This window comes from Gossypium hirsutum, chromosome A04 (assembly GCF_007990345.1).
Source record: "Gossypium hirsutum isolate 1008001.06 chromosome A04, Gossypium_hirsutum_v2.1, whole genome shotgun sequence".
Taxonomy (NCBI): Eukaryota; Viridiplantae; Streptophyta; class Magnoliopsida; order Malvales; family Malvaceae; genus Gossypium; species Gossypium hirsutum.
Window position 1 is genome coordinate 85,394,261 of NC_053427.1, and position 24,467 is coordinate 85,418,727.

At 33.8% G+C, this 24,467-nt stretch overlaps 4 protein-coding genes, 1 long non-coding RNA gene and 1 pseudogene across 7 annotated transcripts in view; all 6 read left to right on the plus strand.

Moving 5' to 3' along the window:
• LOC107945167 (HVA22-like protein k) overlaps positions 1-1,019 on the plus strand; it is a 10,657-nt gene extending 9,638 nt beyond the window's left edge. The window contains exon 9 of the mRNA XM_016879035.2: positions 864-1,019. The gene's annotated coding sequence lies outside the window, so the exon portion shown is untranslated. The remainder of the gene's footprint in view (positions 1-863) is intronic.
• LOC121228112 (arabinosyltransferase RRA3-like) lies at positions 27-1,900 on the plus strand (annotated as a pseudogene).
• Positions 1,901-2,020: 120 nt separating this feature from the next.
• LOC121228257 (uncharacterized) lies at positions 2,021-2,543 on the plus strand. Its single transcript, XR_005925798.1, has 2 exons — positions 2,021-2,154; positions 2,407-2,543. It is a non-coding gene; the product is annotated as an uncharacterized lncRNA (long non-coding RNA).
• Positions 2,544-4,198: 1,655 nt separating this feature from the next.
• Positions 4,199-8,537, plus strand: LOC107945165 (dolichyl-diphosphooligosaccharide--protein glycosyltransferase 48 kDa subunit). The gene is made up of 13 exons (XM_016879032.2): positions 4,199-4,587; positions 4,668-4,804; positions 4,900-5,025; positions 5,806-5,859; positions 5,960-6,073; positions 6,254-6,309; positions 6,425-6,466; positions 6,780-6,855; positions 6,972-7,043; positions 7,132-7,257; positions 7,368-7,472; positions 7,770-7,853; positions 8,272-8,537. The coding sequence occupies exons 1-13, from the start codon at positions 4,314-4,316 to the stop codon at positions 8,317-8,319; spliced, it is 1,314 nt and encodes a 437-aa protein (XP_016734521.1). The 5' UTR covers positions 4,199-4,313; the 3' UTR covers positions 8,320-8,537.
• A 1,803-nt stretch (positions 8,538-10,340) lies between these two features.
• On the plus strand, positions 10,341-15,090 carry LOC107945164 (pentatricopeptide repeat-containing protein At4g32450, mitochondrial). 3 transcript variants are annotated; one of them, XM_016879028.2, is made up of 7 exons: positions 10,358-10,621; positions 11,124-13,216; positions 13,509-13,558; positions 13,670-13,749; positions 13,915-14,018; positions 14,330-14,402; positions 14,836-15,090. In XM_016879028.2, the coding sequence occupies exons 1-2, from the start codon at positions 10,417-10,419 to the stop codon at positions 13,196-13,198; spliced, it is 2,280 nt and encodes a 759-aa protein (XP_016734517.2). In that variant the 5' UTR covers positions 10,358-10,416; the 3' UTR covers positions 13,199-13,216; positions 13,509-13,558; positions 13,670-13,749; positions 13,915-14,018; positions 14,330-14,402; positions 14,836-15,090. The 3 variants fall into 3 exon arrangements, with proteins under 3 accessions (XP_040967553.1, XP_016734517.2, XP_016734518.2); XM_016879029.2 differs by having other exon boundaries at positions 13,670-13,741; XM_041111619.1 differs by having other exon boundaries at positions 10,341-10,621; positions 13,670-14,402.
• A 988-nt stretch (positions 15,091-16,078) lies between these two features.
• On the plus strand, positions 16,079-24,442 carry LOC107945161 (phospholipase A-2-activating protein). Its single transcript, XM_016879025.2, has 23 exons — positions 16,079-16,337; positions 16,452-16,783; positions 16,891-16,994; positions 17,242-17,310; positions 17,480-17,540; positions 17,729-17,868; positions 18,301-18,490; positions 18,786-18,847; positions 19,025-19,113; positions 19,477-19,549; positions 19,631-19,690; positions 20,127-20,273; positions 20,388-20,426; positions 20,554-20,591; positions 20,896-20,982; positions 21,431-21,596; positions 21,889-21,963; positions 22,224-22,360; positions 22,560-22,636; positions 22,921-22,990; positions 23,174-23,239; positions 23,765-23,915; positions 24,147-24,442. The coding sequence occupies exons 1-22, from the start codon at positions 16,269-16,271 to the stop codon at positions 23,897-23,899; spliced, it is 2,286 nt and encodes a 761-aa protein (XP_016734514.1). The 5' UTR covers positions 16,079-16,268; the 3' UTR covers positions 23,900-23,915; positions 24,147-24,442.
• Positions 24,443-24,467: the final 25 nt, after the last annotated feature.

The following is a 24,467-nucleotide window of genomic DNA, read 5'->3' on the forward strand; positions in this document are numbered from 1 at the left end:
TTTCTTTATCCTACGGTTTTTCTTTCTATTCCCCTGCTTTCCACTCCCAGGTTCCTTTCATTTTCTGCATTTTCAGGAATTCAATTCACTTGCCTCTTTAGATCGAATCTTGATTAACTTTATGCCTTAATTATATACCCTTTACTTCAATTTTCATTCCTTTGTTAATTGGGATGCTAAATTTGTTATTTTTATATTTTTGCTTTGGACTGAAACTGGAGAATTCTGTATCGAGCTTTTAGCAATGTTAAGTAAAACTCCTCTATGTCCTTCTCATCTCGATATTGATCAAATTGATCCCTCTCAAAAGATTAGAACAATTTAATCCCTCTCAGTTTTGAAGTGAGCAACTAAGGATAGTTAATCATGGGGTTAACGTTGTCTGTCAATTGTACATAATTTGATTGTTATAATAGCAAATTTAGCCTTGGATTTGTGTAAATGTTGCAGGCTAAATTTGTTATTATACCAATAAAAAATATGTTGTCTTTAGATGCTCGCTTTTGAAATTGATGGGACAAATTGCTCTAATTTTTTTTAGAGGGATCAATTTGCTCAAGATAGAATTTAAAAGTGACCAGAGGGGTCTTTTTACCGCAATGTTATGACTGACTTCTGCTCTTCATTTTTGTTCTTGGTTTATTGGAATTTTGAACCACGTTATTTAGTTAATTTGGTATTGAGAATTGATATATTTATGTTGTAAAATGTTCTAAATCTGGTAATGTTTATTTGGGTTTTTACAGAGTTGTTGATGTTAGAATTGATCATCTAATTAGTGTTTGTTAAATGGGAATTTTTTCAGCACCAATGTGGTGATTAGTAAACAAAATGACTGCAATTTTTACTCGTCTCTGTGTTAGGTTCTATCTTCCAAATGTGAATCATCTCATAGGTTGAACGAGTTGAAAGCAGAGTATGCGGCCGAATTGGAGAAAAACGAAGAGTTGAGACAACAAGTTAAGGAGCTTACTGAGAAGGTTAGGTTGGCTGAACAAAAGAAAGATCATGCACAGAAACAAGTCGAGGCATTGGGTAAATGGCGTAAAGCGGGGCTTCCGGAACCGTTAAAGGTTTAAGAACAAACCCCACAGTGATTCCAGATGAACCCGTTAATCCGAGATTGGCGGAAATTCTGGAAGCTGTTGCCGTCGGAAGAGAGCTTATAGTGGCACTTGCAAACTGGAACGTGAAGGAGTCGTTAGAGATTTGGTTCACAAACATTAAGAGAGTTGGCATAACTAATTATTTGGTTGTTGCTTTGGATGATAAGATCACTGAATTTTGCAAGTCAAATAATGTTCCAGTGTATAAGAGAGATGCAAATGATGGATTGCTTCCATTGGGAGGACGGGGAATAACCATGCTGTTTCGGGATTGAAATTTCATATCTTGAGAGAGTTTTTGCAGCTGGGGTATAGTGTTCTCCTTTCGGATATCGATATTGTGTATTTGCAAAACCCTTTCGATTATCTTTATAGAGATTCAGATGTGGAATCCATGACCGACGGCCATGATAACATGACAGCTTATGGATTCGATGATGTCTTCGACGAACCTGCAATGGGATGGGCTCGATATGCACACACAATGCGTATATGGGTTTTTAACTCTGGTTTCTTCTATATCAGGCCTACAATCCCTTCAATCGAGCTCTTAGATCGTGTGGCTGGTCGCCTTGCTAAGGAACCAAAGTCATGGGACCAGGCAGTTTCAATGAGAACTTTTTTTCCCTTCACATCTCGGGTACGAAGGGCTTCATGCTGCTCGGAGAACTATGGATTTCTATCTCTTTATGAACAGCAAAGTCCTTTCAAGACTGTTAGGAAAGATGATAGACTGAGTAAGCTTAAGCCGGTCATTGTCACTAAATTACCATCCTAATAAGCTCAACGAATGAAAGCTGTCGTGGAATTTACGTTGATGGCAACCGCGATGCATTGAACCTTTTCCTGATGGTTCAGAATGGAATGGTAAACTGTGCTTTACTCATCACAACTTCACAAGTCAGAACTGGTGCGAAAGACTCATCCTGTAAATGGCTCAAACCGAAGCATATTCATTACACAGATACGAGTACACACATACACAAAAAAAGGTGGTTCATTCTGTTTATTCCCTACTTGTGCAGAAAGTAAAAGCAACTACCCAAAGGTACATAGTTTTACTTTATTCTATCTTGCTATTAAGATTTGTTCTTTGACTGCTTTGATTTTTCCTTTGTAGCAGTTCAAGTTCGTACAATCGATACGAACTCCTTGATTCTTTCACCTTTTGATATGTCTATTCATGTGAAGAAGGCTTAACTAGGGTTTATGCTTGAATTTTGAATATATTGAAGAACTTTTTAGAACATCTACACTTCTTCCATTTAGAGTAAAAATATTACCCTTTTTCTTATTGAAGGATTCCCAAAAATAGGCGTATGAACGAGTGGCATGATCGTAGTGGATGTATTAATCTCATTTCGAATAAGAAAATGAAGACCTTTGTGTATATGAATGAGCGAACTACACATTTTATTAGACAAGTCTTTTTTGGTATATTCGATTTTGAATTAATCGGCTAATGGTTAATGATCAAGTAGAACTCACTTTTGGGATTCAATTAGTATCGAAATGAGCAAAGCCAGTGGATATATTGGTAAAACAATGAGAGTGCCTGAGAGGATGTATAGTAAGAAATTGTGGCTGCAATGCAATGCAATGGTCGCATTGTAACAGAAACGAACTTCTCCAAATCACGTCACGACTATTGCGGTCAAAATTCGTTACGTAACAGCCAATAAATAGTGGGACAACATTGCAACAATTTGTTACAAAGATGAGAGATCCTTAGGCAAGAAAGCATTAAAGCATAGCCACCCCCGTCTTTCCTATCTCTAGGCATTTTGTTGTATCTGTAAATTTTCAAGAATCAACAAGTTTCGTAACCGAATATCATAGTGTAAATTTTGGCTGTGACACAATGCATTTGTAACAAGCTTTTCAAAATCGAATTGAAGTTGAAACCGGTTCGACTATCAATTTTAGATTTGATCAGTCCGATCGGTTTTGTTTGGTTCAATTAATTAAATTATTAAAAATATATTTGAAAAAAGCGATTTAATTGGTTTGTATCGGTTCATGGATCAATTGGTTTAACCCCTTATTTCATATCAATATTCTGATTTGTTTGGTTTTGAAAACAATGTTAAGTAGATGAAAAAACAAAGAAATAGTGATTCTCAAATATCATTCTTTTATTTCTTCTTCTTTTTTTTTATCATTCTTTTATTTCTTTTTCTTTTTTTCTTTTTAAGGGTGTTCTACGATATCTAATCTCCTCAACAATTTGTAAGTTTTATTAAATTGTTTTTCATTATGTTATTATGGGTTAATGTAATTTTTGAAAGAAAAATATCAAATTATAAATTTAAAAGCAAGTCAACCCTCAAGCTTTCAATATTAGAATCCGAGTCCGCCTATTTGGCTTATGTCACAATTTGACTGTTGAATTATATATATTTTCTCACTTTAGTATCTAAACATTTTTTTTACCAATTTAGTACTTAATTTCAACTATCATTTCGTCTCAATTTACTAAAAAAAATAAAAGTTGCCTATAAGAACATAAAATGTGACATATTCGTATTGAACATAATTAATTTTAAGGATAAAATGGGACAAAAATGACAATTTAGGTATCAAAGTAGGACAACAAAAGTTTAAGTGCCAAAATGATAATAAAAAAATAGTTCAAGGCAAGGTTTTCAAAATTGGATTGGTAGTCAAATTAGTCAGGTTATCAGTTTGATCAATTCATTTAGTTTAATTAAATAAATTGTTAAAAATTTATAATAAAAAATAAAAAATCCAATTCAACTGATTTTTGTCTGGTTTAATCGCTTTGTACTAGTTCTTGGGTCAATCAGTCTAATTCTTTTCTCCTGACCAATATCTTAGTCGGTTCTCGATCTAATCAATCCAATCCAATTCAAACAACCATGGTTCAAGGGTCCAATCATGACTTAAGCTTCTTCTTTTTTGTCAAAACTAATTTTTCGAGTCTAATATTTTTATCTAAATCTACTATTTGGTATTTTTTTAGCTATTTAAATTTGTCGGATAAAGTTAAAAATTAAAGTAGTTAACTGTAATTTTGTTAAAATCGCAGGCAATATTTGTTATTTTACCCTGAAGTTCATGGAAACCAGAAGCCCCCGAATCAAAGGCTAAGTCAACCCGGTGAAATAGTGGTAGTATATCCCAGAACCTGCCAAAATCCTCACACTTCACAGTTCAGTTCACACGACAAAAATCCCTAATCAAAAAATGGGGAAATTGTGGCTGATTTGCATTGCTTCGATCTCGATCCTTCTCCCATTTCTCTGCAATGCTTTCTCTCCCGAAACGCCGACGGATCGCCGAGTCCTTGTTCTCCTCGACGACTTCGCCATCATGTCGTCACATTCCCTCTATTTCAATGCCCTCAAATCACGTGGCTTCGACCTGGAATTCAAACTCGCCGATGATCCAAAGATCGCCTTGCAACGCTACGGCCAGTATCTTTACGATGCCTTGATCCTCTTCTGCCCCTCCGTCGAACGTCAGTCATTTCACATTACCTTTTTTCTTTCTTTCTTTTAATGTTTTCGAATTAATTAGAAACGTATTTTGTTTTATTAGGATTTGGAGGATCTATTGATGTTGCCGCCATTGTCAATTTTGTTGATTCGGGTCATGATTTAATTGTTGCGGCGGATGTTAATGCTTCGGATTTGATTCGGGAAGTTGGTACTGAATGTGGAGTTGATTTTGATGAGGTCTGATACGCATATATTTTTGTATAATTTTATGCTTCAGTCTTTGTTATCGCTTCGCTTGATTGTTCATTAAAGCTTGGTTGTTTGCCGTGTAGGATCCTTCGGCTATGGTTATTGATCACATTGGCTATGCTGTTTCGGGAACTGAGGGAGATCATACATTGATTGCCAGTGATGATTTTATTAAGTCTGATGTGATCTTAGGAGGCAAAAAAATTGAAGTAAGTATAAATGTCAGCCAGCTTTGTTACTCTTATCCTCTTATTAGGTTCTGGATACTTTTATGACCAAGTAAGTTTGGGGTTGTTCCGATTATGATAATGATAAAATGTTATATGCTAGTGCACCTTTCTGAAGATGTTTTCTAGTTTGTTGTACTGAATTGGGGTTCTGGAGCCACTTGCTGATCATCTTCTAGGATGGATGCAGGATGGTAATCAATGGGACAAATTTATCGGAAGAACTCTGAATAATTTTATATAAATTTGTACAAGCAAAATTCTTGAATCATTTGCTTAGATTTAGTTTAAGTTGTAAAGAAGAAATGAAGTATCGAAACTTTTACCTGATTCTACTCATAAATGAAGATTAAAAGAAATGAAACTTTTAATCACTTATGATAGTTGTTAGAGATTTTGTTTTCAATTTAAGGGAACACAATTAATATATATATTGTTGACTGTTAACCCAGGAATATTCATATGCTCCAAATGCTAAATTTTGATAAATATTAGTGGGGAAAGTATTATTTTCATTAGAAGTTTTAAAATTTTCGATTTGTGGGGACTAAAATACTACTTCTATTAAATTTTAAAATTTCTATAATAATTTCAATATTATTTCAAAATTTAAGGGCACGATGACCTTTGATTATTTTTACTAGAGCTGTATATTTTATGAGCCAACAGGAATTCTGATATATTTTTTTAAGCTCATTGCATATTATGGACTTCTTAGATTACATCGATATTTCTGATTAGTTTTCATTAAACTTGCTGCAGGCTCCTATACTTTTCCGAGGCATCGGCCATGCAGTGAGTCCTGCCAATAGCTTGGTATGCTGCTTCCATCTGCTCTGAGGGAATTTAATCATGTACAATTTATCAATGACCACAATGGTCCTTTTTTCCCCCTTAACACATGCACTATTTTTAGGTGTTGAAAGTTCTCTCAGCTTCTCCATCTGCCTATTCTGCTAATCCCAAGTCGAAGCTGTCAACTCCTCCACCATTGACTGGTTCTGCTATCTCCTTAGTTTCAATTGTCCAGGTACATCTATGTAAACTGTTCATATATCTGCATGTCTAGAACATGAAAGTTTTGTCCTTTCCATCGTACTTTAAGATAGTTTCACTAAGGATGAAAGGAAGAAACTTAGTTTGTTGTGACTCAAATAACTATGCTGTTCAAATAAGTTTGTGATACTTTTTTTTTTTTTTCCTTTTGTAGGCAAGGAACAATGCACGGCTTCTGATTACTGGCTCACTAAGCATGTTCAGTAATAGGTATAATAACTGTTAACTGATTCCTCCATTGATGATTTTTTTTCTTTTTATGTTTTCTTTTATTATGAATTCAATAACATGTCATGTTTCTTAATGAACTTTTAAATATTTTCAGGTTTTTCAGATCTGGTGTGCAGAAAGCTGGGAGCCAAACTAAGTGAGTGAATTTTTAACTTTCTAAGCTACCTTTTCAATATAAGAACTTGAGTAATATTATCCAAAATTAGCAGTAATCTATCCTGAATAAATAAAAGGAAACAAATAAAGAAGTTTTTAGGTTGCCACCCTCATCATACAAAGTCCATATTAAAGCTTCAGCTTTTATATGGATCTTCTTATCTGGATGCATTTCCCAACTTGAGATTACGTTTTATATGTCTTTGCAGTTGCACCTGAGTGCATACTGGGTTTGTTGTTTAACTGATGTACTTAAAACACGATATATTTGAGAATGTTCTTTCTGATGGCAGACATGAGAAATCAGGCAATGAACAATTTTTGACTGAAATTAGCAAATGGATTTTCCATGAAAGAGGTCATCTTAAGGTAGGCATGTCGATCAATTTATTCATAAATATATGATTCTTTTATTACGGCATCATTTTAGGGCATGTTCTTGGTCTTTTTTATGTATATTTTGTATTCGTGTTTTTTACCCTTAGGCCGTAAATGTGAAACACCACAGAGTTGGGGAAACAGATGAACCTGCATTATACAGGATTAATGATGAGTTGGTACTTTTTCTACCTTGTCTATTCTGACGTAATGCTGAGCTTCATTTTGTATTAATTAACTGAAAAGAAATCTGTATATTTCAATCAGGAATACGCAGTTGAGATCTATGAGTGGTCTGGAACAAGCTGGGAGCCATATGTTGCTAATGATGTCCAATTGCAGTTTTACATGATGAGCCCCTATGTTTTGAAAACTTTATCATCTGACAAAAAGGTATTTCATTTGTCTCTTCAGCTCATATGGTTTGTGATATCAGTCTTCCCTCGATACGAAGTCATCCATAAATGGTTAAAAAAAATATTGGTCCATATTTTGTCTTGTAGGGTCTATATTCCACATCATTTAAGGTTCCCGATGTTTATGGTGTTTTCCAATTCAAGGTCGAGCACCAAAAGCTTGGTTATACAAGTTTATCCCTTTCAAAGCAGGTAACTAGTTTTGTTTTCTCATGATCCTGGATACAAATTTCTATCTTGAGACCGAAGTCTCTTACTAGTTATCTCATTTTATTCGAAGAATGGAAGCTTGTAACAGTAGAAGTTAAAATTCGAGAAACCTTGTTCTTTTTCTCTTTTCTTATTAGAAAAATTGTCTCAATTTCCCCTATCCAAATATTGTTATCTATGATTGCCTTTGTGGAGCTATTCCTTTGTGTCTTTCACAATTCGTGGTATATATTTTTCGAATTTGAGCGTAATTTGCTAATATATGGAATTGGATTGCAGATTCCTGTCAGGCCATATAGACACAATGAATATGAAAGATTCATACCTGCTGCTTACCCCTATTATGGAGCTGCATTTTCTATGGTACCACTTTTTTACTCTCTCAACCATTGTTTACGTTATAGCTTATAAGTAGACTTGTTAACACTGATCCGAACTTGAAAAAGCAACATGATTAATCTGAAACCGATTCAACCTGATATGACTATAAAAAGGCAACAGCCAAGAATTTGAACCAGGAATGATCCAAACTTGTTATGACCTGAATTAATCCGAAATGACTTGAACATGTGTCAAACTCAAATGACAGAACCCGAAATGACTTGATTGGCAATCCTGAATGTCTCTGACCCAAAATGAGGAATCCTGAAATGATCCGAGCTGACATCACCTGAATATTTTTGTAGATATCATCATCATCATCATAACTATGAGCTATTGTTTCTCAGAAAAATCACTAGGGTGACATATTAACTTTTGATATGGCCTTTTATTTTTGTAGATGGCTGGATTCTTTATCTTCTCGTTTGCTCATCTCTACAGCAAGTAAAACTGTAGCATCTCTAGCTTGCAGGCCGTGGACCGTTGGATTCGAAATTTTTGAGTGGCACAAATGATGCAATAGAAATGTTTAGGGTTTTGAAATTTATGCGTTATGTTATTTACTGGTTAGAGGAAAAAAATATGCCGTAGAGTTATCCGTTCAGTTTCCCCTACTTTCTCTTTTACGCTGTTATAATATTTCAGAAATACTATTATTATTTTTCATTTTTGACTTTCTTTGCTCTTTCTGGAAAACTTGCCTTTTACACATAACTTGATAATATCAATATATAAATGGAAAAGAAATGAGACAACAAAAAACATCTAACAATGAATTTCTTTTTCAATGAAAATCATCAAAATTTGTTTTAAGACAAACAAATAATTAGAATTGTTCATGAGTAAAATTACTTGAAATTTAGAAGAGTTTAGATAAAAAATTTAGGTTTGAAAAATAAATTTAGGCAAAAAAATTAAGTTCGTTTAACATATGGATTGGACTTAAGCTTGAACATTTAAAACTTGAGTTTGCTGACTATTTTTTAAGTTTATAATACTTTATATTATGTTATTTTTATATATTATGTAATTTATAATACATTAAAAAAATAAACATATATTAAATTATAATACTACTCTAATATAAACATTAAAATAATGTTAAGAAAATTATATAAAAATTTCAATAAATAAAAATTTATAAATTATTAAATTAAGATAATATAAAAAAATTTAAATTAAACAAATATATGGCAGGCCTAAAATAAGCTTAAATTAATCTTTTACAAATATAAATAGATTTGGAAAAAATTTAAAGTTAGATATTTCGGGTCAGGCCAAGCTTGGGGCTTAGCTAGACCTATGAACTACTCTACAAAGAATTTATTAAAACTTGGTAAAGAAGCGAAACTTTTCACTTTTTTTTTTTTTGCTTAATGCTCAATTTGACGCCCAAATTATGTTTCTTTTTTCACTTTGGTATTTAATTTTTTTGTTTCAAATTAATACTTAAACTATCATTTTATTATTTGGTTCAACTTTTTTTTGTATCGATGTTAAAAAAATTGGTCATCATGTGACGCTAATCGCAATATGTCATGTGGCATATCTAATCAATCATAATGTACCACATGATAGTTAAGTTTATTTAATTTAAAAACATTAAATTTAAATTAAAAACATCTTTGATTTTAACTCACCATTAAACGGTGTTGACCAGTCATTACTCGACGTTGGTCGTTATTAACCAGTCATTGATTAGTATTGGCCATTGTTAATAAGTCATTGATTGATGTTGACCATGCACGTGGTCTATTAGAATGCATCACGTGTACTTTTTTAAATTTTAATATTATATATATACTATATATATTAAAAATGTTAAAAATTCATATATAATAAATTTTATTTTTTAAATTTTCTTAAATTCTAGATTTAAAATAATATATTTAAATTCAAAACAATTTAAGTTTTTTATAGAATATATATTTTTTAAATTTAAGTTTTGCTTTTACAAATTTTTTAAATTTAAATACTTTTTTTAAATTTTTTTTAAAATTTTTAAATATTAATTTCACATTTAAAAATTATATTTATATATTTTTTAATTTAAAAAATTTAATTTTTTATATATTATATATAATTTCTTTTACATTTTTAATCAAAATAATATATGATATATAACACATAATATGTAAGAAAATAGAAAAAAGACACATGATATGTTCTAATAACTGCATATGGATACTTAACAATGATAAAGGCCAATTAATGTTTGGTCAACGATAAATCAAAATCAAATATTTTTTAAATTTAAATTTAACATTTTAATTTTAAATAAAATTAATTATCATGTGACATTTTGTGATTGGTTGAATATGTTACATATATATCTTTATAATTTTTAAAAAATTAAATTAATTTTTATAATTTTAAAAAAGATAAAAATAATAATTTTTTATTTTAGAGGAGCGAGTCCTTATCGGCCCATAATTTAAGTGTCAATATGAGATAAAAAATAATAATAATAAGTATCAAAATGAAACATGAATAGTTTGAGGGTTAGCATTAAGCGCTCATTAATTTTACCTACCCTAAAATCTGAATGCAAAAAAAAAAACCAACCTTCCCTGGCTCCCTGCTGCAGTCGTTCCCCCGTCGCCTCCGATCCCCGTGCTTCACCTTTGTCCGTCGGCCTCTCCTCTCTTCTTTGCATCGTCATCGCCATCTGTCGGCTATCGGCCTCTGCTCCTCATATCTGTCCGTCGGCGTCGGAGTAAGGGCTCTCTCTCGTTTTCTCGCTGCCGCTGGTCAGTTCGCCTAAAAACTAACGCCTCTCTCAGTCTTTTTTCTTTTTTCTTTCTAATTATCATTTTCGTGTGCTGCGTTTTGGGGTTTATTGATATTTGAATGAAATGATTTCTGCTGTGATACCCATTACTTCATATTTGCATTTTGCAACTTCAATATTGGTTTGCAGGTTTGATAAATGATTTGAGCGTTAAGATTAAAAATAGTGGCTTGTTTTTTTGTATTATATATGTGTGTCTGTGGTTGATGGTTAATTGTTTGAAGCATGCATGTATGGCTGCTGCACAAACGCAGACAGAGAAAGCATATTAAACTCGGTTGTGTTGGTTAACCGACCGAAAATGACTCGGGTCGGGTCTTTTGGTTTTCTCTCATAGTCGGTTCGTTGTCGGTTTTCAGTTTTTCTGCACCGAACCAACCGACCTGACCGATTGCTCACCCCTACTTGTTTTAACAAATTTCCGTTCTCATTACTTTTTTTATCGGTTGTTTCTACAATAGGTGAAGCTTCAAGGTATCAAAGCAACGCGTCAATGTCCAGCAAGAGGCCTTTGGTTCTGTCCTTCAACTATCTCACCGCTTTATCTAAGGTACGTTCGTCACGGCGTTTCCCTCATTCAGTCACAATTTTCAGTAAGTTCCTCAGCACTGCCCCTGAAAGGTGGGATTTTCATAGGCCTAGTAGCACCTCTCAGTTTGAGGATTCTCCTTATGATACCCCAAGTTCACTAGGTTATGAGCAGAAACAAAATGGACAGGCCTTAAACCCAAACCAGGGTTTCATGGTATGTCCTATGGATGATTATGCGGGAAGTCCGGTTGGGGACAACCGTAATCGCTACAATAGTGGTTTGCAGCCAACAAGAAATCAGATGGGTGCCATGGGTCAAACTGGTTGGTATCATCATAGCCATGGGGAAACTAACGGGAACTTAGAGATAAGTCCAAACGGAATTTATGTAAATGGTTCTTGGAAGGGTGCTGAGCAAGGGTTTCATCAGAATCATGATGGAATGGACTGGGGAAACAAAAGAAATGAACTGCAGGATAACTCAGTTTATGGAAATGGAAACTTAAGAGGATATGAGGCTGCTGCTCAAAGTACTTCCAATATGCAGAATCAAGTAGGTTCATATTGGGAAGGGCCTACAGAAATCAGACAGAATCAATATGATCTTAATTTACCAAGGTTTACAGAATCACAAGGAAGCCATATGAATTCACAAGGCCCAAATTTCAGCCAGTACCGGCAGAAGCCACAAGATGTTTATAATTTTAGTTCTTTTGGTCAAGTAACAAATAACATTAATTTTTATGGTCAAGTGTCTGCTACTTCTAATCTCAAGGAAGAGTTAACTGAGGATCCTGAAACTAACTCAAATAGTGCTACAGTTGAGATGCTAGAGGAATTTTGCAAAAAAGGGGATGTTAAAGAAGCTGTAGATGTTTTGGTGTTGATGAAACAGCAGGGTTTTCATGTGGATTTGGCCCAAATTTTGCAATTAATGAAGGCATGTGGGGAAGTGAAAGCTTTACAAGAAGCGAAAACTGTTCATGAACACCTCATAGGATCATTTTCACCTTTCAAAATAAGCATCTATAACAGGATTTTAGAGACATACTTAAAATGTGGTTCTACAGATGATGCATTTGATGTGTTTGAAAAGATGCCAAGGCGCAATCTGACATCTTGGGATACTATGATTACAGGGCTTGCTAGGAATGGGCTAGGAGAGGATGCCCTTGATCTGTTCTCTCAATTTAAGCAGTCAGGCTTGAAACCAGATGCCAAAATGTTCCTTGGAGTGTTTTACTCTTGTGGTGTCGTTGGTGATATTAATGAAGGAATGCTTCACTTTTCATTGATGAGCAGTGATTATGGTATTGTCCCTTCCATGGAGCATTATGTGGGTGTTGTTGACATGCTGGGAAGTACAGGGCATTTGGATGAAGCATTGGAATTCATTGAAAAGATGCCATTTGAAGCCAGTGCTGATGTCTGGGAAACTTTAATGAATCTCTGCAGAACTCATGGGCTCTTGGAACTTGGGGATCGTTGTGCTGAGCTTGTGAAGCAGCTAGATCCCTCTCGCTTGAATGAACAATCAAAGGCAGGTCTCATACCTTTGAAAGATTCAGACCTTAAAAAGAATGAGAAGAAGAAATTGGCAAGTCAAAGTCCTCTTGAAGTCAGAAGCAGGGTCAACGAGTATCGTGCAGGAGATACATCACATCCCGCGAATGATAGAATCTATGCACTGCTAAGGCGTTTGAAAGAACATATGAAAGAAGCTGGTTATGTTCCAGAAACAAGATTTGTTTTGCACGATATAGATCAGGAAAGTAAGGAAGAAGCTCTTCTTGCTCATAGTGAGAGACTTGCTCTTGCTAATGGTCTCCTCACTAGTCCAGCTCGTGGACAGATTCGTATTATCAAGAACCTTCGTGTTTGTGGTGATTGTCATGCTGCGTTTAAGATCATGTCAAAGATTGTTGGCAGAGAGATCATAATGCGAGATGCCAAGAGGTTTCATCATTTCAGTGAAGGGTTATGCTCTTGTCGAGATTTTTGGTGATCAAAAATAGAACTTGAGGTATCATTTATCTTGACATTCTGTTTTACTTCTTCAATTTAAAAAAAAATGAAATTTAGAAGCATCTGAAGCGAGTAATTTACAAGATAGTAAATTTATAGAGAAGATATAAATAACCTATCTAGTTATAATTCTCATCGTCTTGTTTATGATATTTACCTGCAAACCCTGTTTATATATCTTCTGCGTGTCTAGAACATGAAAGTTTTGTCCTTTCCTCATACTTTAAGATAGTTTCACTAAAGATGAATGGAAGAAACTTTTATTCTTTTATTCTTTTATTCTTTTTTAGGCAAGGAACAATGCTTGGCTTCTGATTACTGGCAGTATTTTCAGTAATAGGTATGTGGTATAATAACTGTTTAACTGATTCCTCCATTGATGATTTTTTTTTCTTTTGTTTTGAATTTAATAACATGTCATGTTTCTTGATGAACTTTTAAATATTTTCAGAATTTTCAGATCTGGTTGGCAGAAAGGTGGGAGCAAAATTGAGTGAATTTTTGACTAAGCTACCTTTTCAATGTAAGAAAGTGAGTAATATCATCCAAATTAGCACTAACCTATTCTGAATAAATAAAAGGAAACAAATAAAGAAGATTTTTTAGGTTGCCACCCTCATCATACAAAGTCCATATTAAAGCTTCATCTTTTAAAGAAGCTTTTTAGTTTTTTTTTTTTTTTTTTTTGTCTTGCAGGGTCTATATTCCACTTCATTTAAGGTTCCCGATGTTTATGGTGTTTTCCAATTCAAGGTTGAGTACCAAAAGCTAGGTATAAAAGTTTATCCCTGTCAAAGCAGGTAACTATGTGTTTTTCATGATCCTGGATACAAATTTCTATCTTGAGACCTAAATCTCTTACTAGTTATCTCATTTTATTTGAAGAATGGAAGCTTGTAACAATGGAAGTTAAAATTCGAGAAATATTTTTCTTTTTCTCTTTTCTTATTCGCAAATTTGTTTCATTTTTCCCCCATCCAAGTATTGTCATCTAAGATTGCCTTTATGGAGGGAGCTATTGCTTTGGGTCTTTCACAATTCGTAGTATATATTTTTCGAATTTGTTACGTAATTTGCTAACATATGGAATTGGATTGCATTTTCCTGTCAGGCCATATAGACAAAATGAATATGAAAGATTCATACCTGCTGCTTACCCTTATTATGGAGCTGCATTTTCTATGGTACCACCTTTTTACTCTCTCAACCGTTGTTAACTTCATAGAAGCTTATAGGTAGACCTGTCAATTTGATTCGAACTTGAAAACCCAACCTGATTAATTCGAATTTCAACCCAACCCAATTTGACTTTGAAAAGCCAACAAACCGAATCTGAGAGCCCAAAATGACCTGAACAGGTAATTCGAAACGACTTGAACATGAGTGTCAATTCTGAATGGCAAAACCAGAAATGACTTGACTGCAAACTCAAATGACCCAAACTCAAAGTAAGGAACCCATAAAAGAGCTTTAAATCCAGAATGATCCAAACCGAAATGAACTAGAAATTTTAGACCCGACTCAGACAGACATGATCACCATAATTATGAGCTTTGTTTCTCAGAGAAATCACTAGGGTGAAATATAAACTTCTAAAATGGCCGTTTATTTTTGTAGATGGCAGGATTCTTCATCTTCTCCTTTGTCCATCTCCACAATAAGTAAAGCTCTAGCATCTCTAGCATGCAGGCCATCGACCGTTGGATTCGAAATTTGAGTGAAACAATGATGCAATTGAAATGTTTAGAGTTTTGAATTTTATGCGTTATGATATTTATCGGATAAAGAAAAAAAATTCCCGTAGAGATATCCGTTCAGTTTACCCTACTTTCTCTGTTACGCTGTTATTATTATTTTTCATTTTTGACTTTATTTTGTTTTTTTTTTATTGAAAACTTTCCCTTTTACAAAATAACTTGATAATAACAATAAATAAATGGGAAAAAAATGACATAACAAAAAGTATCCAACACAAATGTGATTAACTATTAAATTTTTTCCAATAAAAATTGTTACTTAGTCAATTTTAATTATTAATTATTAAATCTTAGTTAAATTAGTCATATTTTTATTATTGGCATATTTGATGAAATTTTCAATGATGTAATTCCTCAATTTATTTGATAATTTCTGATAAGCATAATAGACAAGTTCTGAAGTTTGCAGGTGGTAAGTAGATGGAGTTAGGAGGATATCTTAAGTATTCAATTTTTTTTATTTGAATTAAATTAAGGATAAATTATAAATTTTTGTTTGCCTTAGATTACATTTTAGTCACTTATATTGGAAATGTCAACTTGATGTCTAGTTGTTGGGATGAAAATAGGTTTTTATTTAATTTGGATTGTCACGTATGATATTTAAGTTAACGTTTAAAACCTATTTTGATTGTCACGTAGGACCGTTGTTAAGGAGGTAATAGAGATTAACGGTAGAGTGATTACTTCGTAACAAAATGATAACGTAAATGAATAAATGTAATATTTTAAATATAAATAGTTAAAATGTAATTTGAGGTAAATAAAAGTGTAAATCAAGTTAAAAATGAATGTTTATTTATTCTGTTTTTGACAAACTATTCAGAACATTACAAAAATGTTATATAAATAAAATTAAAATCTTAAAATTAGCACTTAAAAACATTTGCAATTTATCAAACAAAAAATAAAATTATATTTTAATAAATTATATTTAATTGTACTTTGTATTTTACAAAATCTGAGCAATGATTTTTATAGTGCTTACTAACTTCTCGGTTTTCTTTTAAGGATTAAATTGTGATAAATTAAAATAAAGAAGCTAATATCTCAATTTTTATAAAGTAGAAGATGGAATTCAAATTACCAAAAAATACTGTTTTACTTTGACAGTGAATAAAGAGAAGAAAAGACCGGAAAAGAAAAGAAATCCCATTAAATTAAAAAACAAAGAGAGAATTTATAAAAACTTGGCAAACAAGCGAAGCTCTTGACAATTGTTTTTTCTTTCTAATATTACTCCAATTTTAAAGAGATTTTTCACCGGTTTTTGTCACTCCCTAAAACCCCACGATGAGTTCCATGGAAATCGATTTCAAGCAATATGAACTCCGCTGCCAATTACGAGGCCACGAAGACGATGTAAGATCTCTATTTCCTTCGTTTCCTCTCAATTCCATTCGCCATTTTCCTTTTTAATTTCGAATCAGTTAGGTTTTGAAAAAAAATAGGGTTGCTGGAATTTTTATTTTTTAGGTTCGCGGAATATGTGTTTGTGGAAGTGAAGGTATAGCCACTTCTTCTAGAGACAGAACGGTTAGGTTCTGGTCTCTTGATTCGTCAGATAAGCGTAAGTATGTTTCGTCTAAGATGCTATTAGGGCATTCGAGTTTCGTCGGTCCATTGGCTTGGATTGCACCAGATGAGGAGTTTCCTGAAGGTAGAATTGTTTCCGGTGGGATGGATACCATGGTTTTTGTTTGGGACTTGAGGACTGGAGAGAAAGTGCAGTCATTGAAGGGTCACCAATTGCAGGTTACCGGTGTTGTATTGGACGGTGGGGATATCATTTCCTCATCGGTTGATTGGTGAGTTAATTACACTGTTGGATGGGAAATGGTTTGCATTTTGTGTGAAATAGTTATGTTTGGTTTTTTCATTTAATCTTCAAAATAGTTAACCATCTGTTTCGCAGCACTTTAAGACGATGGAGGAAGGGTCAACCTGTTGAATCCTGGGAGGCACACAAGTCAGCCATTCAAGCTGTAATAAAGCTTCCTTCAGGAGAGCTAGTTTCAGGTACATCTATTCTCTATGACATTGCAAAATTTAATGACACATTTTTTCATTGATCCTAATTCATTTACTTTGTTGGTATAAGTGTTGCCTTCTGGTCTGTCCATGCAATATAATCTTGCTGGCATTCAGTCTTTGTTATGCAAATTGACAAAAATTATTTGGTCATAACAGTTTTATCTGAATTGTGAATGCACACAAAAAGTTGGGGAAAAGAGTGTATGGTTTAAAATTTTTAAATTTACTCCAGGTTCAACTGACACAACCTTGAAACTTTGGAGAGGCAAGACTTGTTTGCACACTTTTTCTGGGCATACTGGTAAATATCCTGCTCCCCAAATTTACCGTGCTTTATTCTTACTGGATAGGTAGTTAGGTATAAACGCATTCTGTGTTTAATGGAATGCAATTACTCAGGAAGAGCATTTCTTGTTATAAAATGATGATATTAGTTTGCACAAGCACTCTCACACTTGTGGATTGTGCAGATACTGTTCGGGGTTTGGCAGTTATGCATGGATTGGGGATTCTTTCTGCGTCTCATGATGGGTTAGTATCCTTTACCCTTTCTTTCATCATTCTATCACTACAAGTTAAGACTACAAGGAGGCTTCTCTTTCAGTTCTAAATTCATCTTCATTTTCCCTCCTTTATCTCTCTTTTAGTTATTTATCATGTTTTTATTGCTTGAATGTATAGTTGCATTAACTCCTACCTGTTTTATTTTCGTACATTAGTTCCATCATGTTATGGGCACAAAGTGGTGAAGTATTAATGGTGATGGTTGGTCATACTTCCATTGTCTACTCAGTTGATGCTCATGTTTCTGGGCTTATTGTCAGTGGTAGCGAAGATCGTTTTGCAAAGATATGGAAAGGTGATTGTTTCTGCCATCTTTATCTCTGTTTAAAATAACCACACTCATGAATTAGTAACTAAGGGCTGAACCATATCTCACGGGGTCATAAGACAGAGTAATTTTTTAGTTGACTTCGGAGTACTATCAGTTCCTCATCATTAGATAGCTTAGTGAAGTTTTCAGGGAATCTTATTTGGTATTATTTATCAAGCATACCTGAAAGCATAACCTGTTCCTTAACTTGGGTATATTTCATCGCATAAGGGAACATATTATCTTCTTCTTCTTTTCGCTCTCGGTGGTAAGTTTTACTGATGTTTTACTTATCCCAAATACTCTGTAACTAACATAACTGGTTATAGGCTTTTATCTTTCTTATACTTATAGCTAAACATGGATTTTACATCATTGGAATTATTATTATCACAAGGATAAATCTTCTTATTGCAGATGGGGTCTGTGTGCAAAGCTTAGAGCACCCTAGTTGTGTTTGGGATGCTAAATTTTTGGAAAATGGAGATATTGTGACTGCATGTTCAGATGGAGTTGTAAGAATTTGGACAGTAGATCAGGAGAATATTGCAGATCCTGTGGAACTTGAGGCATATGCTTCAGAACTTTCCGAATACAAATTGAGTAGGTATGATCATATAACACTTTCCAATATCTTATGCTTACCTTATTGTTATAGTATGATCATCTCTGCTTTGTTCACCTTTTCTTAGTACAAACATGGGGACTGTTTGGTAACTATTTATGCCTTTTCCAATTCTCATTCTTCTTCTTGAATTTCAATAAAATATATTCTTCTCCCCAGTAGTTCATTGTGTAATTTTATGATTTGTATGTGGTCTTCCGGATCACTCAAGAGTTCTAAGGTTTTTAACTTTTCAGCTTTGCCTGATATCCATCTCTTACCTTTCTGTTTGTATTAGGAAGAGTGTTGGTGGCTTGAAATTGGTAGATTTACCTGGGCTTGAGGCTTTGCAGATTCCAGGTGTGTTCCCAATTGCCTGTACATAGTTAGTTTTCTTATGCTGTGCTTGAGTCATTCTTATTCTGTTTAATCTAAAGATGTAGAAATACTTAATTTCCCTTCTCATCGCATTTCTTTCTGATGATATCTTTGCTAGTAGCAGTTGAATATTGTTTAATGATTGGTGTATTTGGCCAGGAACTAGTGATGGCCAGACAAAAATTGTTAGAGAAGGCGACAATGGTGTAGCTTATTCATGGAATATGAGAGAACAGAAATGGGATAAGGTAACTTCATTCTAATACTTTGCAGTTATTTTCCTTATCATTTAGAAGTTTCGTTCTCACTCATCTTGAGTGCACTGTTCATTTTGACAATTAATATTCTGTGAGGAACATGAAAGCCTTGATGTTTTTGTTCCTATTTATTCTGCTCTTTTGTTTCATAAGTTGTTTTTATCAAATTGTTAGTGGTTAACATAAAAGAAATGTCTTTGTTTTTTTTTTTAAATTTCAAGACAAATCTGTTCCCATATAGAGGTAAAATTTCTGGTGGACCATTAATTGGTGATGTGGTCTGCCTTCTTGTTAATTTTGGCTTAACCATGCATCTACAAATTATTATATTTTGCATGTTGCTGTCTGATTCAGATTGGTGAAGTAGTTGATGGTCCAGATGACAGCATGAAGCGTTCAGTTCATGATGGAGTTCAATATGATTATGGTTAGCAGCTTTGCTTCTTACTCATTTAAGGTTAATGAATTAAATGTAAATGCATTCTTAATTTTATATATTCTGACTCAGTATTCGATGTTGATATTGGCGATGGAGAGCCTATTCGTAAGTTACCTTATAATCGATCAGGTATTTCTCTATTCTTAGCCTTGTGTTTTCTGTTTTTTCCAAATTAATGCATTTTGCTTCAGATCTTTTGGGTCTCGTTATCTTTTTGCCCTTCTCTCTTTCCCCAGCCTAGGTTCTTTGTAAAGCTAAAAAAATGACTACATCATCTTTTACCCTCTAATGAACTATAGGAAGCATGTGTTCTCCCAGCTTGTTATTCTTTGTGAAAATTTAACTATGGTTCAGGCATGCAATATTACCATATATAAACATGTTTTTAATGAGGAAAAAAACATTTTAAGGACTACCTCATTATTTCTTATGATCAAAATCATGATAGGGAACATGATTTTTAAAATTTACATTATAATTTAAATGACTTGCAAGTGGCATAAAGCAGACAAATTGGGAATGCAACATAACCTAAAAGTGATAACATGGCCTGCTATCTTTCCAGATAATCCGTATGACACTGCTGATAAGTGGCTTCTGAAGGAGAACCTTCCTCTTTCTTACCGTCAACAAATCGTGGAGTTTATACTTCAAAATACTGGGCAAAAGGATTTCAATATTGATCCAACATTTCGTGATCCATATACTGGCTGTGAGTATAATATGTTTTCAGTCCTGAGCTTCGCTGTTGGAAGCCCTTTATGAATTCCTACTCGTACTGGCTACTTTTTTGCAATGATTAATGTCTTCTTGTTTTTCATTGCAGCTAGTGCTTATGTACCTGGGCAGCCATCATATGCTTCTGGTTTGTACTTGGTTAATATATAGAGATAGATTCTTTTCTGTTTCCTTCTACCAGCTCTTGTTCTACTCTGCCAACATCAGGATTTCTTTTGAACCTTGATATATATTGACATCAATTTTGTATGCAGGTATTTCGGCTAAACCTACCTTTAAACATATCCCAAAGGTTTGTCACTACTCTCTACCTTTAAGCACATAACACTTACAAGTACAAAATAGATGTTCTTAAAATCTAACTCTTGCCTTCTCTACCAGAGGAGTATGCTCCTAGATGGAATTGATTGCTTAAAGTACCACAAATAATTGTGGTCAAAGCTTTGCATTTAGTTAACTATGCTAAATATTCTCCCACTCCAAACCTATGTGTAAACTATCATTATTGCATCTCTGAGCTGTTTTTTAACTTTCTTCTTGTCATTTTTCAATAAGAAAATTTGTTTTAGTTTATTCTTTGTTACTTTTTATTCCAGAGAGGAATGCTGGTTTTTGATGCGGCTCAATTTGATGGCATCCTCAAAAAGATTTCAGAGTTCAACAACACACTACTGGCTGACTTGGTAGATTCTGCAATCAATAATTCTTATTTAAAAGTTTACATTTATTCTTAATTTTTGTCTATGATAGTCTTACGTTGCACCAGTATTCTTCATAATATTTTCTTAGCTTACTCTTTAACTTTTGAATCATCTTATACACGACTTTGTTGTGCTGATAGCTCATTCTTGTATATCAAACCTCAACTTGAGAAGCTATAACTTTTCTATTTGTGATTGCTTTGTGAGTCATAACAGTTCCCTTAATAGTATCCATCCCTGGTTTTAGTTTTATCCATTGGTTTCATAGGGACAAGTTTTGACTAGCCTAATATTCTGTGTGCAATAACTTATTTGTCGGGATTTCCTCCCTGGTTTACTTTCGCTGCTACCTGCTATACCATTGTTATTCTGTTACATCTTTGTGGTTCTCTTGGATTGATATAATGGATCCATTGACATTCTTGTGAAGGAAAAAAAGGACTTGTCTTTGACAGAACCGGAGATCTCTAGACTGGGTGCTATTGTTAAAATTCTAAAGGACACATCACATTACCATACAAGCAGGTTTGCTGATGTTGACATTGCGTTGTTGCTGAAATTGTTGAAATCATGGCCAGTTGCCATGATATTTCCTGGTTAGTGTGGAGAAGATTTTAAGCTTTTAGTTTGCAGTCTCTTCTTTGGGTTGTTTATTTGGTATTGGGGTGTTATTTAAATTCTGCTTTGACGGAGTTTTGTTGGCAGTTCAACTCTATTTTATTCAAATTGAAGCACCACTCTATGTGAAAAGCTGATTTAATTAATTATCCTTTCTTTTATTTTATGATTTTAGAGGGCTCTATGCTTGTTTATGTCAACTATAGTCCCCTCCTTACATGTTTCAAATCCTTTGTTCACCTTCCCAGTGGCTTGCTTCTATTTGTGCAGTTATTGACATGCTGAGGATGACCGTTCTGCACCCTGATGGGGCAACAGTACTTTTCAGGCATGTTGAAGTCAATGGTACGTAACTTAAAAACTCTCTCTGCTATTTAGTCTACCTTTCTCTTTGAAAAGTAATTGTTGCAACCAGAAATGTCTAAAAAATGTATATTTTAGTTACGTCGTATAAATGAATCTATCCTAATATTATTTGACAAACTTCCAATGAACAGGTTAGCTCCTATTTTATTGGTGAAACCACTAGATAATTTTATATGCAACTATTCCTCTTTGTTATGTTCTGTTTTAAGTTTTAACTTTGAATTTATGTGCTGAACTAGATGCGGTAATGGAAATGATTATGAAAGCCACGACTGATCCTGCACTTCCTGCAAATCTTTTAACCAGCATCCGTGCTGTAACTAACTTTTTCAAGAATTCAAGCTACTATGGCTGGCTGCAAAAGCATCGTAGTGATGTAAGTTTGCCTCCTCTATTAACATTGAAATGTTATTTTGGTAAATCAAGGTTTTTGATATTGCTTTCGGATGCTTCTGGTCTGCTAGGTGTAGACTATTTTTGTTTTCCTCTTCAGTTTAGGGTTTTGCCTTATTCATCAAACAAAAAAATTTAATAATAATAAATTGTAATGATTTTATTCTCTTCTATTCTTGCAGATTCTTGATGCATTTTCAAGTTGTCTTGCATCACCAAACAAGAATTTACAGTTGGCTTATTCAACCCTGATACTAAAGTAAGCATTCTGTTTATGTAAATATGCTCACATGGGTTTACTTTAGTGAAACCATTTGGGACAGTTTAATTATTGCCCCTTCTTTTGGATATTGTTTGTCCTAAAAGCTCCTAGTTAACCTTTTCCTTAAGTTTTGTTAACTTTTTTACTATGGGTTTTGATGTTGAAGAGAAGAGGACGGAATTGCTTATATCTCCTTTATAAATTTGCTTTTATTTCTCAATTGCTTTATACATGTTTTTAGTTACACTCTTCGATGCACTTCTCATGAGTGTGCTTTGCAGTTATGCGGTGCTGCTAATTGAAAAGAAGGATGAAGAAGGTCAATCCCATGTTCTTTCAGCGGCTTTAGAGGTTTGCCTAACTCAATTATTCCCTAACTTTGGAATTGAATTCTATATATTCCTGATTTTATTTCTCTTCTCTAAGAACTCAACCTTGTGCATGTAGCAATCAAATGCACTGATATTTTGTTTAGTAACGATCTTCAGCTACAAAAATCATGAGCTTCTTTCATTGTTTTCCCTTTTGACACAGATTGCTGAACAGGAAACTCTAGAGATTGATTCAAGATTCCGAGCTTTAGTTGCCATTGGATCACTGGTATTGTCCTCTTAACTCATTCTTACCTGCAGCATGGTAGTTATGATTGACCCTGTTTTCATTTGGATTTGTTCACCACATGACTGCAAGCATAACAAACACTTTGTTCCTTTCCACTTGATTAGGCTAATAGTAAATAAAATATCCGCTAGCCCATTTCACAATCTACCTTTTGTTTCTTGGTTTGTTTGGCTTTCAAATGCTGTAATATATACATGTTCCGCCGTTTCATCTTTAAGGAAAAGAATATATTTAAACCCTGCATCAAAGTTGATGGAATAATTGATGTTTGTATCTTTGAGCTCATAAACATCTATAACCAGCTTTCTTTGAAGAAAATGCAATAAGATTTTTAAAATTATTTTTAAAAGGCTTATTCTCTAGAATTCTAAGCAGTGTTAAGTGATACCATTAGGCTTATTCCTCTTTATTTTGCAGATTTACTTGTTGGAGTTTTACTTAATTAACTTTTTTTCCCCAAAAATAATTTTGGTTTTGTTTTGATAAATTAAATGCTCCATACAGATGCTTGAGGGTCTGGTGAAAAAACTAGCAATGGACTTTGATGTTGGGAACATTGCCAAAGCAGCAAAGGCTTCTAAGGAAGCCAAGATTGCAGAAATTGGAGCTGACATTGAACTGTTAACAAAACAGAGTTGAAAGCTGGTGATTCCTAGTAAGTTGGCCTTTTATTTTCCTTTTCTTACCAAACTCGTATGAAGTTCGAACCTTCGAGTCACAGGGATTTTGTTGTATTATCCGAGGCATTTGCTGGAAAAGCTTAATACCTTTAATTTTTCCTAGAGTGGGGAAGTTTGGGGCTTTATTCTAGTTTGTGCACTGCAACAAAAAAAACCTTGTTCTATGGACTTATTAATAAATATGTCAAACTTTACATTGTTTGCAGGATGAGAGAGAATGGTCGAGAGTTTGGACAGATCTTCTGTGTAGGGATTAAATTGGAGATTGCGGAGAAAGTTGGGTCGGAAAAATTCATTTTAACCAATCATATATTCCGGGGAACTTGGGGCATCATCTCATAAAACCCAACCGTTTGCAGCATATTTTGCTTGCTTTATATTACTGTTTACGGATGGTAAGACAGCTTGGGTGGTTGATCTTTAGGCTTCATTTGTTCACAGAAAACAGGCAAAGCAAAATGATGCAAAAATGGATCAAATTGCTGGTTTTCATTTGATTTAATGATGCGTAGTTTATGGTCACTTGC

What these genes read in the sequence shown, in the direction of transcription:
- LOC107945165 (XM_016879032.2), top strand. Translation starts at nt 4,314, where the DNA reads ATGGGGAAATTGTGGCTGATTTGCATTGCTTCGATCTCGATCCTTCTC. An exon ending in TAGGAGGCAAAAAAATTGAA is followed by an intron (nt 5,026 to 5,805) that starts GTAAGTATAAAT and finishes AACTTGCTGCAG; the next exon opens with GCTCCTATACTTTTCCGAGG. An exon ending in CCTTAGTTTCAATTGTCCAG is followed by an intron (nt 6,074 to 6,253) that starts GTACATCTATGT and finishes TTCCTTTTGTAG; the next exon opens with GCAAGGAACAATGCACGGCT.
- LOC107945164 (XM_041111619.1), top strand. Translation starts at nt 10,417, where the DNA reads ATGCAAAAAAAAAAACCAACCTTCCCTGGCTCCCTGCTGCAGTCGTTC. An exon ending in TCGTTTTCTCGCTGCCGCTG is followed by an intron (nt 10,622 to 11,123) that starts GTCAGTTCGCCT and finishes TTTCTACAATAG; the next exon opens with GTGAAGCTTCAAGGTATCAA.
- LOC107945161 (XM_016879025.2), top strand. Translation starts at nt 16,269, where the DNA reads ATGAGTTCCATGGAAATCGATTTCAAGCAATATGAACTCCGCTGCCAA. An exon ending in TACGAGGCCACGAAGACGAT is followed by an intron (nt 16,338 to 16,451) that starts GTAAGATCTCTA and finishes TTTATTTTTTAG; the next exon opens with GTTCGCGGAATATGTGTTTG. An exon ending in CCTTTAAACATATCCCAAAG is followed by an intron (nt 20,592 to 20,895) that starts GTTTGTCACTAC and finishes TTTTTATTCCAG; the next exon opens with AGAGGAATGCTGGTTTTTGA.